The sequence below is a fragment of the Pinus tabuliformis genome, chromosome 8, assembly GCF_031772625.1.
Source record: "Pinus tabuliformis cultivar Carrire ecotype Pingquan chromosome 8, CPIR1, whole genome shotgun sequence".
Classification (NCBI taxonomy): Eukaryota; Viridiplantae; Streptophyta; class Pinopsida; order Pinales; family Pinaceae; genus Pinus; species Pinus tabuliformis.
This window is the reverse complement of record NC_142294.1, coordinates 751170935-751188831: the sequence shown is the minus strand read 5'-3', so window position 1 is coordinate 751188831 and position 17897 is coordinate 751170935. Positions and strand designations below refer to the sequence as shown.

At 37.0% G+C, this 17897-nt stretch overlaps 1 protein-coding gene across 2 annotated transcripts; it reads right to left on the bottom strand.

The window, feature by feature from the left end:
- Window positions 1-100: 100 nt before the first annotated feature.
- Window positions 101-17622, bottom strand: LOC149237765 (uncharacterized). Of its 2 annotated transcripts, XM_089372789.1 has the most exons (20): window positions 17314-17622; window positions 16984-17060; window positions 15331-15824; window positions 14116-14187; window positions 13092-13168; window positions 12613-12832; window positions 12362-12464; window positions 11517-11645; window positions 5800-5898; window positions 5578-5642; window positions 5341-5419; window positions 5127-5189; window positions 4940-5023; window positions 4763-4851; window positions 3465-3543; window positions 3082-3297; window positions 2073-2152; window positions 1810-1891; window positions 1441-1532; window positions 101-1330 (listed from the first exon to the last, which is right to left on the bottom strand). In XM_089372789.1, the coding sequence occupies exons 1-20, from the start codon at window positions 17462-17464 to the stop codon at window positions 1219-1221; spliced, it is 2463 nt and encodes an 820-aa protein (XP_089228915.1). In that variant the 5' UTR covers window positions 17465-17622; the 3' UTR covers window positions 101-1218. The 2 variants fall into 2 exon arrangements, with proteins under 2 accessions (XP_089228915.1, XP_089228916.1); XM_089372790.1 differs by lacking the exon at window positions 14116-14187.
- Window positions 17623-17897: the final 275 nt, after the last annotated feature.

The window sequence follows — 17897 nt, the reverse complement described above, 5'->3', positions numbered from 1 at the left end:
AAGCATTGTTGCAAAGAGATGTAAGTTTTAGCAAGTTGTTTGTGATAAAATGCTTGATAATAACATATTTTATTGAACAGAGTGACCTTTTCGGTAATTCAATATCGTAACAAAGAATTCTTGTGCAAATTCCTTTACCAGGCCAATTCAAAATGCCACTACCAACAATCAGCAGGAAGCTGAGCCTATACAGGAGAACTAGATAAATAATTAAGTTACATCATTTCTAGTAAGAATCCTGAAAAAAATGTAGAAAACAGAACATTGGATAAAAGCAAATCTTGTTCTAAACAAGTCCCTTGTTGACTTCGAGGGCCAACAGACAAGGGAAGGCCTTTGATTATCCATTATGCTACTAGAATTTTACTGTTTTAGTCATGTATGAGCATAGAACTTCTACTTTATATCAGACCCCGAACTTATCGAATTTGGCGAGGTATTGATCCTGAATGCAAAGTCAGGTTGGCTGGCCTTCCGTGGACACCATTTTTTATTTGAATACCAGAGGCCTGCAGAGGCTGCTTGAGTTGACTGCAATGTACATCACTTAAGCATAAGAATATCATATTTATGTAATTACGATAACTTTTCAATGGACAACAAACAACATTTGAAGATGCATGCAATTATTTCTAGCAATAGAAAGCAATTATGGAATGAGAAGATCCTTTTTACATTTAAGTTATAGATATGGAACCGGCTGTTAGTTCACAGCAAATATCAGTATGCACTATTGCCACGCATTTAGAAATGGTCAAGTTATGGTCCATGCCATCCAAGATGAAGAACAATAAGCATTGTTGGAAAGAGATGTGAGTTTTAGCAAGTTGTTTGTGATAAAATGCTTGATAATAACATATTTTATTGAACAGAGTGACTTTTCGGTAATTCAATATCGTAACAAAGAATTCTTGTGCAAATTCCTTTACCAGGCCAATTTAAAATGCCACTACAACAATCAGCAGGAAGCTGAGCCTATACAAGAGAACTAGATAAATAATTAAGTTACACCATTTCTAGTAAGAATCCTGAAGAAAATGTAGAAAACAGAACATTGGATAAAAGCAAATCTTGTTCTAGGCAAGTCCCTTGTTGACTTTGAGGGGCCAACAGACAAGGGAAGGCCTTTGATTATCCATTATGCTACTAGAAGTTTTGCTGTTTTAGTCATGTTACATGTATGAGCATAGAACTTCTACTTTTTATCAGACCCCGAACTTATCGAATTTGGCGAGGTATTGATCCTGAATGCAAAGTCAGGTTGGCTGGCCTTCCGTGGACACCATGTTTTATTTGAATACCAGAGGCCTGCAGAGGCTCCTTGAGTTGACTGCAAAATATAAGCTACATTATTATTTTTCAAACATCGAGCCATCGAAGAATAGTCTATTACAAATAATAAATTCATAGGTTGTCCAAAGGGAAGGGAAATAATTTTACCCTGAGAAAGTGTAGTCCTGGACAGATGTTGAAGGTTCACCACTGAAAACGTTTTCTTTCCGAGGAAAATGTGTAGGTAGGATGCTATTTACCTGCCAGCTTAAAGCAACATTTCAGAACAGAAAGGACAGATTCATGTTTGTTGATAATTTTGACTACCATGATATCTAAGACAATCAGCAGTAAAAAGAAATATTCCCTATATGGAGGTCAGGATCTTTCTGACAATCATTCCATTAAAATTCCTTCATGATCAATTGCTAAATCTGCACAAATTATTTCTTTCTAATAGTTCCATGAGAAATGAATCAGATTGTGCTAAATGCACTGAATGTAGTAAGAAGTTCAGAGCAAAGTCACAAAACATGCCTTCGGCCCAAATTGAACTGCATGAGAAGTCTGAATCTCAGAAAGAGGCTTTCTGGTCTTCTCAGAAACAACACTATTTTCCCTGCAGAATGAATGAGTTAATATCATATAGCAGATAAACCAAACATAATGAATAAAAAATGGCTAAGATATCCCTGAAATATGTTTCACAATTTTTAAAGAAAATTCTGACCATACATCATGATTGAATTCTAACAAAATTGAAGGACCTGTCAAGAGAAATGAATGACATAATGACATACCCCAAAAGTACAGAATGCGCTTCAACTTCTAATGTTTGTTTTCTCGGAGGTTTGTGTTCAGCAGCTATGCCTGAAATGAACTGCACAAGCCAAACATAGATTATCACATATTTATCAAATTTTATGATTCAGTTAACTTTGTTCAAAAATTCTATTCAACATAAGCAGAATGAAAACAAAACAGATGCAACCTGGCAAAAGGAACATCTTGGTAGACATCTATGCTTAAGCTGAAGTAGAATCTTGAAATCAGTTTTGGGCAAGATTACAGATCTCTCTCTTTTAAGGGAGGCTTAGTATTAAGCAAATCTTTGCTGACAGCAAAATTACAAACAAAAAGGTTGGTCAAAGTCAAATTTGGTCTTGTAGTTTAATACAGTAAGGGCCGACAGTTATGACAGGAGATTGACATATTGCAAATGAGAAGGTAGGAGAAACTAGAACAGCAAGATGTATTCCCTGTGTCTTACGGAGCTACTATCCAGCATTGACAGCAAAAGAAGTAGCCCCTAATGTTCAGTAATATTCAGTCCTTGAGTAGAAGCTAAATTGCCTCAAAACTACATGTATCCAAGACTTAACAGGCCCACTTCTATTTTTCTCAAAACCCTATGGTCAGAAACCCTATGGTCAGCCCCCCTTTCCTTGTTCCTATAAGTGACTGACAAGGAACAACTCCTAGCTGCTAGTTTCATAGTTACACTGACAGCATAATATCCAGGTCTCAATTACATGCCCCTGGCTCCACTAACCTGTATATCTTGTGGATTTTTGGCTTGATTAGATCTATACAAGGTACTGGTCATATCTCAAATGATACACGAAAAAGTATTTCACATCTTTCTTGTCTATTATTGAACTTGGATCTTTAAAACTTTCTTGTGTTTAGTTGTTCTGTAAAAAGCATTAGCTTAAAGAAAACAAGCTAGAAGAATTACAGATCTTTTGACAGGTATACGCACAATTGTAAGCCAAACTTCAATATAAAGGGAAACTAGATATGGGATACCTGGAAAGGATGGGGCATGTTTTCCTTCAATATGACATACTGTGCATTACTCTGTGGTCCCATTGACGCAAGCACATCCTCTCCTGCTCTCTTTGGATGCTGATCTGTGTTGTTTTGGGCTACCACTGAGTGCACATTCTGGGTAGATGTCACTGGCAGATGTAATTTTCCTTGTGCCAGATGGGTTGCTTCTTCTTGTCTTATGTATGGCATTAACTGAAATAAAGACAACAGCTTCAACAAGAAATATTAAGAACATAGCTTCAAAACAATGTTCCAGTTAAAAATAAGGCACCACTGTAGAAAAATCATCTTGGCCAAGTGTTAAAAAATTTGATCATCTTGACCTCACATTATAAAGAAAGCGTTACAAATCAGCTTACCTTCTTGTCAGAGGAACATGCTGAAATTTTAGACCGCTTCCAAGGTCCATTTTCTTCTATCGTCTCAATGCTTCTCTCACTGAAAAGTTGTAGACATATTAGTTATTAATAGTATAACTCAACAATCCAGAGAAATCTGTAACTTACATGAATAGATGCTAAATAAATAATCCTAACTTCATCTCCTCCAGCATCTATAATTCTATAGTTTTCTGGTAATCAAATGGCAAAAAATTCATACACCAGTTCCCAGAAGAGTCCATCAGTTGAATTGGCTCACCTCTCGCTGACTGATGTGGGAAGTAATAAAGGCGTTTTGTATAAATGCAGTAATTTTTGTTCATTATATTCCAACACATATGGGGATTAGTCAATAGTAATAATGAACTCACTGGCTCTAAGCTTATGCTCAAATCTTGGGTTATCTCCCCAGTTGTTATGCCTTTGGACTGTTGGGTCCAAGGCAATGTGATATGTTCGGCCTAATTTTATGTAAATTGGATTAGTTCCTTATAATTCTGTTCTTGAATCTTCTTACACCTATCTTAACGTGGAATAAATGTGATATTAGACATCTTTAGATTAAAGCAAATTCCCTTTATGTTGAGATATATACTCCATATGCATAAGAAATAGTTCATATTTTTAAGTCAGAAAAATATGTGTGGACTCATGTTCAAGCTTATGGCCCCCTCCCCGGTCTTTGGAAAGCCTAGACAATAGAGGACAATGCAAAAAACATACAAAGAACTAGAAGAAAAAACTCTATAAGAGTCAGACTGCATTGTGCCCATTTTAAGTAGTGCCGAAGAACATTTATAAAGATACTTTTTTTAGCCCTAAGGGTTAGTGCAAGCAATCATGACCAGGATGTGAGATCTCTCCCCCAAAATTGAGAAGTTCACTGATTAGACACTTGCTTCCCTCCGAGCAAGGTGTTTTGGAACCTAGGCATTGGCAGTTCACCCTCATTACCGCCTGTGGGTTGCCCATGCTTGGTTATTATAAGGGAAAAAAAGATAAGTTTATCAATGTCCAACAAATGACCAAAATAATAATTAAGATAAAATTATTCATGTCCAACATAGACTAAAGTAATGATATTTCTCATGTGCTAAAATAATATCTTTGACCTCTCAGAATCCTGACCCCTTGAACAAGTCACCATGTGTTATATGTGATCTACTATTTCGTCTTTTAGAAGTTATAATCTAGCACTTTTTCTCCTTCCACCATCCTGACCTACAAGGATTAAACATTGCTGGAAATGCAAATCCACAATGCTTATAAACACATACTTGCTTAATGATGTTGAAACATAAGGTCCAAAAGGTGCACTGAATCTACTGTTCATCATGGAGCTGCTGCGTTTGCGAGATTGGGAGACCTGCTTTTCAAAAATAAACTCTTATATTTCTTATTTTCATAAAGCATAATTGCATCGACTATTGAATTGCAAAATCTGGGAGACTTACCAATCCAATCTCAGATCCAGAGGCAAGGTTGTTTGGTGCATTTGCATGCAAAAGGGCCCGTTCTGAAGTTTTCAAATTGAATTCCTGTCATTCTACCAAGCATTAATACTTACACAATGCTAAATAGTAACATCGCCATGATTCATTATTACAGCCATGACATTATAATTTTGTTAGACATGTCTACCTGGAATTCAGGTAATTGAGGTGTGCTTCGGGGCAAAGCAGCTAAGGTTGGACCTTCTAGAATCTGCAAGCCATTAATTACAAATATGAAGTGTTCAACTTTACGGATTGAAGACGAAACCCGGGAAGATCCGACACTACAAAGATTTAACACATTTTTCATCTTAATAGTTAATAACAGGTCATCTTAAGAGTGAAATCAATAAATGTGATACCTTCTTGTTCAGTGGCCTTGCTTTGAACTTTGGCATGTTAGCAATCATTTCTTCTTCAAGTTCAGCTGAACTCTTAATTCTGAGGTATAGTCAATGCCTCAAAAGCTCAATAACGGAAATATTTATATGACGCAGATTTGATTCTAGCCTTTCAATTCAAATGGATATATGTTTTCATCATATCATCGTGGCAATAAACAAGCATAAATCTAGGGGAAAACAATAAGACTTGCACACCTTGTAGGTCTGGCCCGTTGTGATGTCACCAGATCTGGCTCCCTTGGTCTTGTCAGCTTCAGTGGCTGATAAAAGATCAAGCTTGTCAGAAAACATGATTTACTGCTATATAGTAGAAAGAACCTTTGCCTGGCATATTTATCCTTATAGATTTAAACACCTGACAAACTAGTAATTTATCCCAGCAAAACCTTTCAGTGGTATTTTTAGCTATTTACTCACTTGTTGCTCTGTCCAGCTATGGAACCGGTCTGTATCATTAAATTGAAATTTAAGCACTTTTTCAGCGAGAGAAACATATGGGGATACTGCACTTCCACCCTAAAACAAATCAAAGAACAATAAGTGAAGCAGAATGAGAATAAAAGGGTTAAATAGTAAGAATACTACAGAAATATAATATAAGATGAAATTTACAGATCAATAAGAGTTAACTCTAATGAATAATAACATCATAAGTCAATCGGGCTATAGTATTGTGGCTCAAAGGAACATTATTGAGCACCAGGCTATTGTATACTGGGACATATCAATCAAGTTTCCTGCATTTTGTTTACAATAAATCATCTTTGTAATTATAAAATCAAACCCGCTAAGAGCTATCAGTTCAAGTTGTCAAGATAAGTGGTTGAGATTATATTTAAAATCCTGTAGAGGTAAATAGAATTTACACACACAAAGAAAAAAGGTGAATAGCTCTACAAAACGATGGGTTTAAATTTTAAAATAGGTTGTAAGAATTTCAAAACACTACCAATTATCAATGAAGTTTATTGCATCAACCACAAAGAGCTGTTGTAACTGAAACGTGTGACCTGTGGCTTGGTTCGCTTAAAGGAAAGGTTTCTAGTATGGAAATGGCTCGGAAGAATCTGGAAAAAGCTTCTGAGAAGTCCCTTGTTCAGAATCATCTAGGAAATATTTCCCAGTAACAGATAATTCCTGTATGGAAATGCTGATCCTGTATTTTCAACAGATAATTCCTTGAATTTATTTCTTAAATTAGGTGTGAGTGGTCCATTTCCCAGTAGATTCCAGTATGGAAATGTTGACCCTGTTGTCTAACAGATAATTCCTTCAGTTTATTTCATAAATTAGGTGTGGGTGGACCCAATGATGTGAAAACTCGAAAAAGATAATTCCTTCAATTTATTTCATAAATTAGGTGTGGGTGGTCCCAATGATTTGAAAACTCGAAAAAGGAAAACAATTGATCAAATGACCAAGAAACAATGAATCAATTGATCAAAACATTTTTCATTGATATTCAATAAAGACGTCCATACAATGCACAACATCAGTAGATGTCCAAAACATGATGCCCTAGATGTCCAGCGGCCCTGGATGGGTTGCTTTGTCGTCCTGTATCTCAGATTGTCACTTGCAATCAACTTGTGGAGAGATTTCACTGAAACAGAGGCTGATGGCACTGACAAGGGGTTTTAAATGCATCTTGGGGACTCATGAGTCAAACTTGCATTGACTAACTCAGACGCAATCAACACCAAATTTTGTATATTTTTTCAAGCGTAGGTAATTGCTGTCCTAATGTTTCTTCATTAAATAACACAAAACAGAATTTATTGAACAGCAAAAAATTAAATTTCTTAGCATTGCATCAATCACACAATAGCTGAGAAATGAACGGCCTAAGAAATAAAACACATACACAAGGATTTCTCCTTTCAATCAGCTTTTCATTCCTTTGATCAAAGCTCACAAGGTGACCTCTGTAGCCTGCTTCGAACCAGCAGTTGTACAGTCAATAAAATCTCCAGATTGGGCATAAAGAAAGGATTGCTACAACAGTGGTATGGCCTGTATCACCTGCTGTATTTGCTGGTCATTTCAGCAATCTCCTCCTCTCCTCCTTGAATGCATGCTGCACTCTTCCATCTCTCTCGCTATCTTGAGATTTCTCATGGGTGTAATTGACGGTTGACCTCTCCTATCTTGTCATAATTTTATCCTTTGAGAGAAGATATCTAATTTCCGCAATCCTAGTTGCCACCTATCTCAATCAAGATATGTATGGCTAAGATTAAATTGTAATCTAGATCACTATTGTTCTAGACCTTGTAGAACATTTCATTTAGATTTATAAGACTAATTGGCTACAAAACATTGCTTTTATTTTATTTTAAAGTGAAATTACAAGATGTCCCAGGGGACAGCTCAATTGGTGATAACCATGATATGAAGTATTGTGGAAACTAAGAGATCCAAGGTTCAAATCCCCCCAGAATAACCTGGTCTACGAAGAGGCAGACTGTCATAGACCCTAGAGGTATTCATAGCGGTTGGAATCGACCAAGGCTGCTTGGAAGTGAGAGCGGAAGTAGAAGCAGAAGCGGGAGCGAGGAGCAACAATTTTCAAAAGCTTCTAAGTCGGAAGCGAATTTTATATAATATATATTTTTATATATTTTGATGCATATAGAATATGTAGAATGATGAATTTGTTATAAAAAGCACAAAAACATGGATTAGGCCAGGTAACATCAATCATATAGTAGTTATAATCTTCATTAACTACAAGTTCTCATTTATATAGCATGAAAAAGTGCACATAACCAAAATAGCATCAAGTGCAATCCATCTCCCAACCGAAAATACATCAACAAACAAGTTGTAGATGGCCTCTAGCATCCAACAGAATCATGCTACAAGAAATACTTACATATCATCAAAATCATTGTCTTCTTGGGATCTTTGTCATTAATATCACCCTCTAAGCATTAATATAAAATAGAAAAAATGTAGCATGTCAAGTCAAGATTTTATTTGAGTGATGTGTACATTTTCAGTAGGGTCATGATAGAGGAGTTTGACAACCAATGTCACTAACATCAAGGTATATAGAGGGCTTGGTGCTCTTGATTAAATACAAGTTGCATACCCTAGTATATGACAAAATTCAATGGGAACATTGCAATCCTCCCAATCCTGAAATCCTGAAAAAATGTTAAGTTTGCTAGATTTTGAGTGAGATCTAAAATTCTACACTCTCCATATGAAATCTAATGAGGTTGGAACCACTCTCAAACATCATGAGTCATTTCATGGTAATGTTAAAAATTTAAGTAAAATGAATGTCACTTTTACTTTAAGAATTTAACATTACCATGAATTATTAATACTAGGGTCATAGGCTTGAATATTAAGCTGCCCCACTCAAAAATTCTTGTTTCTCTGAAAAAAATTGTGTTTGGAAAGTCTTTGCAAAAAAAAAAAAAAAAAATTGGGAAGAAAAGCTAGGGAGCGAAACAATATTTTGCGGGAGTGCACTCTCGGGGTCACTCCTTGAGTGCTTCTGTCCAGAGCGCGCTTCGGGAGCAGGAGTGAGGAGAAAGTGGCACTCCCCCATAACACTGCTAAATCCTAGTTGTCAGTTATCTCAATCATGAAATGTATGGTTAAAAAAAATCCTTATCTAAGTCACTAATGTTCTAGAACTTATAGAACGTTTCATTTAATTCCTAAGACTAATTGAGATCAAAACTTAAGACTCACTTTTCTTTATTTTTAATCAAATTACAAGATAGAATCCCACTTTTCCTAAGTGGTCAGTAATGAAATGCCTTGAACAACTTCGTCCACATTCACACGGAACCCTATGCAGGAAATTCCTAGTCGAGATACATTTCTCAACAAGTTTAGCTCATCTAAGTTTGAAAAAATTATCTGCTCACCAATCCAATCAGAACTTGTGATCTAAAGGTTTAAATCACAATTCCTATGACATTAATTCTACCAATTTGACTCCCGGATGCGGGTGCTGACACGCTCAAGGACGGTGAGCCATATGCCACGCATGTGCCACCCCAGGTGAACAGCACGGCCTCTTGAAGAAACGCCGGCTTAGATATCTGGTTCAATCTTTGAGTCTGAAGCATTCAATACAGAGCGATCGGGGTAGTAGTATGCAGTTAATGCACACAGGCTACGAGGGAATTGAGTCCGTTAAGGTGCCGAGGACGCGATGCAGATACAGAGGAATGTTGGATTTAGGGAAGAGAAGGTTCAGAACGCTGCGCGGAGAGTGGAGGTCTGGCCATCCTGGAACGCAGTTGGGAGCTCTAGCTGTGGGCAATGCTGTGGGAGGGATAAGCAATTCGGAAGCAATCCAGAACAATTGGCTATACGAGCCAGCTTACTCGCAAAAGAATTCATCTCGGTGGTGGTTGCGCTCAGTAATCGAGCCCAAGGCACTTCTCAGGCATTCAAGGAAGGCTGCAAGGTATACATGGCGAAATTGCGGGAGCGACAACCCTGTAGGAGAGGGCCATTGCGTGGGTCTTCGTCCCGACAACCTGCAGCAAACGAGCATCACCATTGTTGCTGTTGCTACTGTCATCGAAGAGCTAGAGCAATTCCGCTTCCAGCTGAGCAATTCTTGGAGGTTGGCGGTGCCAGAGAGGGAGAGCCTATGCTGCCCGCGTTTGGCTCGGTCATTTTCACTTTGGGTGGCTCAGCAGATAATGCTGGGCTCAATGCCCACGTCTCAGTCCTGTTCACCAAATTACCTGAAGGAACGGAAGCTGGGAATCAGCAGGGCACGTTGGAAACGCCTCAGGGAGATTCTGGAGGGGAAGCTTCAGCGGCGCCACCACCAATGCCACCGGGAGGTTCTGGAGAGGTTGTTACAGCTGTGCAACCATCGATGGAAGCAAGCAGCAGGGGGAAGGAACCTATGCAGGCCCCCTCACTTACATTGGGGCCGGCACCTCCGGGCATTGACGAGGAAAAATGGAGGGCGATGTGGGAAGGCGTCGAAGAGGGACATGGATGGGCGTACATCAAGGAAGATAAAAGCCTCTGTGAAGACGCTGAGGCACATCTCGCAGCTATCCGTCCACCCTCAGCCCGATTCCAGGATTGAAGCAACAGCGGGTAATTTGGTTTTGCAATTCGGTTATGTTTATTGGCAGCAGACACCTCTGTCTCTGTCTTGTTCATGTTTGTATGGTCTCTGGTCAATTCTCTACACTGTTCAGTTTATGTTGGTTCAGTTTTGGCTGTCTGATAGCCATAGCACTCAGTCAATATCAGTAGCAAGCCCCTGCGTGGGCAGTCCTGTGTCTATTTTGTGTAAAGTTGCACCTTAGTGCATTAGTTTTCATGTCTGTTGGGCCTCTCTGGAGGAATTTTGTTAATTTTGGCAACGATTATGGGAAGTCTAGTCGGTGCTGCCCCTGCGTGGGAGCTCTCTGCGCTCAAGCCAAGAAATCTAGGGTGCATTTGCTGGCCCTGGCAGGCATGTCTCACTGTTTGTAAAAGTTTTCATGTACATATAATACAATAGTTTAGATAGTCTTTTACCGAAAAAAAAAAAATTCTACCAATTTGACAAGAATAATTTGAGAAAACATTGCTTCTCAGTGCTCACACATCGACCCCTTTCCACAATATCTTCATGTTGCTCTTGATATAAATCTGTTCATTGCACCTTTTCAATTGTAAAAGAGAAAAGCTATTTAAAATGCATATATATATGAGATTCACGATTGTATCACTGCTGGTTGTAGAGACCCACATGGTTCCTCAGCAAAAGTAACCAATTAAGACAAACCCCCCCAGGGGAAGTGCTTTTCTGAAATAAAGAATCAATTGAAAGTATCACAGGTTCTTTGAACTGAAAGAAAACAGTCAGTTCATAGGAATCTTATTATAATAAACTTAAGGTAGTGGCTCAAGAGGTAGAAAACAAGAATCTTCGAATCAACGGACGTGTAAATTTGCAATCCAAGATTGACTGCTCCTCCCATTAGTATGGGTATATATGGAAGTCATTAGCTTGTACCGGAATTCTAGGGGTAGAGAGATGCACAGTTTTGGTATTATATTTAAGAGAAAAAAAGTATTCAGTCTAAAAGCTTCCAAGATAGATGCAAATCTAAACAAATGGAAATTATGGCCACACATGAGCATCAGAATACCTGTGCAAAGGCCTGACAAGATGCTCCTCGGTGAGTCTGAAAGCGCTCCTCAGTGTGAAAATGGAACTCCTGTGGAACTGTAAGAGTAGGCACAGCCTTGACAGGAGGAAAATTTCTTGAGTTGCATACCTGTCAAGCAGAGAACAAAACTCAGAACACATGGGAACAAAACTTATTATCTACTTTCTATTTGTCTAAACAGTATTTCTATCCAAACAGATTAAGAAAGCAGCAAAATGGCATTATTCTTCAGTTGTTTAATATGGATAAATTAATGTTAGAATGATTATTAATTGTTAAATATAAATTATTCCATATGTGGACTGCAAACCTTTAAAAAACATACCTACACAGAGGATGATTATAAGTGAGTTCACAATAATAAAGAAACAACTGAGCAAATAATTTCACCAGATAACTCATATGAATACTGTAGACTGTAGTATTCTCGTTCAAAATGGTTATCAATAAGATCGGTAATTGTTTTCAATATGGTTATAAGTTTACAATGTACACACAAAATGCACAGAAAAGAGCATCCGCCAAACAAATGCAATATGGATTTGTTTTTAGTTAAACAGTGCAGATGGGTATATAATTTAGCTTTAGAAAATAGAGATGTTAAAAGACGAAAACATTAAAATTATGCAATATTTCATCAGTGGATTTTAATAAAGCAAGATACCCAACATTTACAGAGTAAATCTGATCAAGTTCATCAGTTCTATCTTTTATTTTACTGAAATGAAACTTTTATCCCATTTAGAAAATGCAACATTCAAATTATACTAATTAATTATCCTGTCATAAGCTACCCGGGAAATTGTGATGTAATTGTTCTTAACCTGTCTAGGCTGGCCTCCTTCAAGCTTTTGCCTTTTATTAGCATAATGATTTTCTGCCTGGATTTTGCTTGAAACTAGAAGTTCAGAATTAGTTCTCTGACTCCTGCAACCATATGCATGCATATATAAAACGATTGTATCATAGGAATTTGCCATTGTTAAGAATAGCTTTGAAGTAGTTTATAATACCAACAGACGATTAAATATAGAAATATAAACGAAAAACACACATCCACTTCAGTGATATAAACCTTGGTAAAGGTCGCTTCAACTTTTTTGTGTGCGCTTGCCTTCTTCCACGAGATTCGTGCTTTACCACATCTGAATGGTCTTGCTTTGCAAAGAGATTTCCAGGTGTTACTTGCATATGAAATGAAGTGCAACACTTAGCTGAGTCCTCTCTGGCTTTGTCACATTTTGGAGGGCAAGCATCTTCAATAATATCTTTTTGTTTGGCTTTAGAAGAAGTCACTACAACAAAAGGGCACTTTCTTGATCAAACGGATAAGCAAAGTTCAAATAGGAAAAAACAAATAACCAGAAATAGATAAAATACTTATCTATGTTAACTGATAAGATGAAAAACAAAGATCGTGTATTTCTTCCTTTCTCTTTGTCATTGCGCTATTTTCTGCTCCTGTTTTCTCTAACCTATTTATTGCTTATTATTCATGTTTTGCTTCTATTCTTTTGCTTTATAGAAGGAACGGTTAAGAAGATGGAAACTCACAGGTATTGACCGTAGTCTCTTGGCCGATCTGGCCATTACTTATTTGAGCTTCTACCAAATTACTAGCCACTGAAGAGCTGCAAGAAGACCAGTTGTTAGAAATTCACCTAGACACAAGACTATCCAGATTCCAAAGCAACTACATCAGAGACGGAGAATTACAAGAACTGATTCCTTTTTATTTTTCTCTCTTGTTAAAAGTTTCTCATCTAAAACCATACTAGAACAAGCTAACAGCCTCTCTCATCATCATTTTTTGCAATGCTTTCCTAATGATAGGAATCCATATAACACAACTTTCAAACACGTTATTGATTACACTGGGAAGTTGTTGTTGCGGGTTAGAGGATAAGATGAGATAAATCTGCCAGTAGATTTTGTTTCTCATCAGTATTCAAAACAACCTAAATGTCTCAAAATATCACTAGTGAATATCCTACTATCTGATACAAAAGAAAAATGGACTAAATGGAATTTCATTTTCTTTTAATCTGTCTATTCCTCCCTGTGAGGCTTCCTTGTATCATTACAGATTTGTCATACTGCTAATACTTGAAGCTAATAAAGCACACCAATTACAAATAGAACCACAGGAGTGTACACATGAAGCACACTAAAATATAACTTTCAGCTCCATAGTTATCCTTAGAAAGTGTACAAGTGGATACGACAAATAAGACTTAAAGATTAACCAGAAATATCATCAAAATAAATTAATGATATTATTGCAATTACTAAAATACGACAATCAACTCTGTAGTTATAAATTATACAAGTAAAGATAACTAATAAGATTACCATTAAAATAAATTTCTGAATATATATCAATAGGCAAATTTGCAGTTGTAAAAAATAAATTAACCTGATATATGGGGGTTCAAGATCTGAGAGTTTTCAAGAACCAATATTTTTAAGGGGTAATATATTGAGGTCAATGAAAAATTAGAACTCATTGTTGTCAATAACCAATGGATGTGAAAAATCTGCTGACGCGAGCCACTACATTCCCAATTAAGCTGTATACCTGAAATATCGAAGCCACTGACTAAAGAGCATATGAATGTACTTCCAGATGACCTCCCCCCACCATGAGAGCCTGTTCATAAGGCAATTGATATATTACCAACCAAATATGCTGGCGCCAACATATAAGTACCAAAAACTGGAAGCATCTGAAGGATTGAATATTTCAAGTGGTTTATTGCTTCAAATACCAGAACACAACGCTCATAGCAACAGCATAAAGGTGGATCACGTTTATATTTTTTCGTTGATGCCTTTAAGTTTTAAACAGGGCATACTTCTCTAATTCTCTAATAATAATCTAGAAATTAGAACTGGAATATAGTATAACTTCTCCATTCTCGAGGAATTTGATAAAATTTAGATAGAGCAATAGATCTCTACAGGGAGATGTGAACCGACTTTAGGTCTGAATATAAATTCTAATCAATATTTTTGTAGTAATAAATTTTACTAAACATTAGATTGGAATATCTTTATGAAGATAGATGGGAACAATTCTGTCTCAAAATAAGCTCCATTGAATCCTTCGTTTAATGTTTTACTGTAAAACACGAACAAATAGTGACAATAGGTACTGGAATTCTGCTGCTAAGGCAATCTTTAGAGGAAGAATTCTGCCCAGTTTAAAGTTGTGATCATGGACGCAACCATTCCAAAGGATTCAAGAAGAAGGAATGTTGCCATAAGATATTCCCTGGACCAAAACTGGCAGCAAATATATTCCAATGCCCACTCGAGCATCTATGTTCCCATCTCAAAGAGTGGGTGTACCGTGTAATATAGACTGAAATACCGAGAAGAGAATATATTTTACTCTAATTAAGTAGAACTGATAGAACAACAGGATATTGTACAAAATGTTTCACAAGATAGGAGCTACTTTGCTTGACTAGAATTGATAGAACAACAGGATATAGATGTTTCATAAAATAGAATCCATTATCTCATGAGTGGCAGTACCCCTTACAAGTCAGACAGATTCTGGAAAATGTTGATCACCCAAAGAAAGCCTCAGACCCACATTTCAAAACTCTAGCTAACCATGATTCGTGTTTTTAATCATCACTTTGACTTGCATCCTAATATTGACTATTTTTTCTCGATGAGATGACTGAGTGCATGCAAATGAGGAAAAGAAAATGACAGGGTAAATCAGCAATGATCAAATTTAAGTGAAATAATTGAAATAATGCAATGAAAAGCTTGAACTCACCTAGTTGGAAGCAATGGTTTGTCTTCAGTCTTCACCAAATTGTCTACCTCTTGCTCTGCTCGAGATAAAGATGCACTCACTTCTGTCTTTCCAAGTGAGGAACAACTGACAACTGCAGATGATAAAATATCTTCCTTCTTTCCAGATGAAACATGAGAAATGGCAGTCAAATTTGATATTTTTGGTTCAGATACAACAGATAATAGATCATTATCTGAAATTTTTGGAGGATCTGAATCACCCACGAGAGCTGTTCCAATGGTTTCTTCGGATTCAAGGTAACTCTTTGTAGCCTTTGGTACATCATTTCCTGTACCCTCTAGAACATTTGAAATAGTAGATGAATCTAAAGGACACGCAATCGCTGTTCCAACAGTTTCTTCTCTCAATTCATATGATATCTGGGCATCCCCCAATGTATCAGCTCTACTAATCGTATCAGAAGGGCCTGATATATTAGTTTTTCCATGTTTAGGAGAAACTCGAGCTATTAGCTGCAAACAAGATAATGTGCTTACAAATTAACCTCAGTTTAATTCCATAGCTACAAGGACCCTAAATACACCAAACATGCCAAGACGAAATCGCAGTTACAACCTATATTGACCAACAATATAAAATTTATTAATAATTAATCCAACAAAAGACACCTGACAAAGACAAGCAAATTCAGAAATATAATCATATTTAAATCTAGTAAATAGTTCTAATTTGCACACAGACCTAAAAACATCTGCAAAATGATATCTCACCTTGTAGTCAACACTCAGTGAATGAAAATACTCAGAATATATGCTAAATATGGCAGATAATATGCCAAGGCCAGAACAAGGAGTACGCAAGACATTTTTGAAAGTTGAAAATAGCGAGGTTAAGTACAGAAATATGGAAATCTTTTTCAACAGATCAAAACAATAAAACCAATATTAAGCTTTTCCCAACAAATAAGAAGAGCATCCTGACAACGAAATATAAAATTGTGTGTCCTGGAATATAGCATTCTAATCTAATGCTGGTAAAAGCTAAAATATTACCTTCTGAAAACTAGAATGTAATACTTGTATGACGAATGATTCCGGAATCAAAAAGATCAAGAAACAGGTTTGCTCAATGTGGCACATGCTGTGGATAAATGAAAACGACGGAAAAATGTGGGGCTCGATGTTGACACTTCTACTGATGACGACTCTCATTTTTTTGGTCCATTTTTAACATCTTGCACAACGAAATAACAAGACCCTTAATTGTGAAATGGGGCAGAATACGATTCTAGATGACGAATCTAATTGGATATAATCTAGTGACCTGTTACAAAACTTGGATCATCGGAAAACTCAGGGAGGGAGGCAGTAAGATTTCCACTCGATCCTGGCTCAAACTCTAAGCAGAATCGTAATTTTCTCCTGTTTGGATTATATAAACTTATAAAATGGAGTTCACGAGTCGAACACTTTGACCTGTGAAAAACTGGGCGAGTAATTGTAGGCCAAACTCATTGCAAACTAGCGAGATTGACTAGCGAGCACTCGGCGAATCAGCTGAGTGTCGTAACAGGGGACTCTGGTCTACAGAACCCTTAATACTCGATATAAAGGATGCTTCAACCAATAATGACTTCATAACCAACAAAGATCTTTGCAACAATAAACTTACCTTTCGAACTTCATCGTAGCTGTCCTCCAGGCCGGGAAATTTCTTGGCTTCCAGTAAGGATCTGGTTTTCACATGTGCTATCACCAAAACCAAAGAAAAACAGCAAATGTGAACAGAAATTAAAAACAAAAAGTGCATAAATGTCAAAAGCCCATTAAAGATACATGGAAATTATATTGTTATGCTCTTCCATAATTTCTGTATGAGAGCAGAAAGTGAGAGACACACCAAACTTATAATGTATTTCTTTCAAAAAGACAAAAAAAGCGTATCCCCTGTGAGAGGAAACCCCAGATTTTCGGTTTCAGTGAGGCCACGAATGTAACTTACGAGAGGGTAAATAGCTTGCGGAGATTTGGAACCAGCGCTCGGCCTCGGCCGTTTCTTCAGGGGTTTCCCCAGCTAAGAAATCGAAAAATCGAGGAGCCAAGAACTCGTATTTTTCATCGATGTAATTCTGTGGGGCACCATTGCTGGCCATGGTTGGAACAAACCGTTAATTAACAGAGAATTTTCAATGATGTCGTAATGATTTTGAAGGATCTATCAATCTAACCGCGGCATTCTCTGTGCTGAGATCCTTACATCGGCCTAGCAATCAGAGGATATATGAATTTTCTCCAAAAATAACCCAGAGACTGCACTTTCAACCACTAGGGAGAAAAGAGACCGTGGAAGCTTTCAAATTTTGAATTGCTTTTCCAAACGGTCTTATTTGTCTTTAATTTAATATTTTTATAGGTACCCACCTTATCAGGACAATAGTCACATAATTGAGGAGAAAAAGCTTAGGAAAATTGGGATATGACGTAAAATTTCAAAATCTATAATTGGTTCAAAATAATATAATTATAAACATATTTTCTTTGTAAAAAAAACATATGATACTCGAATATGGAAATTAAGTATTTTTA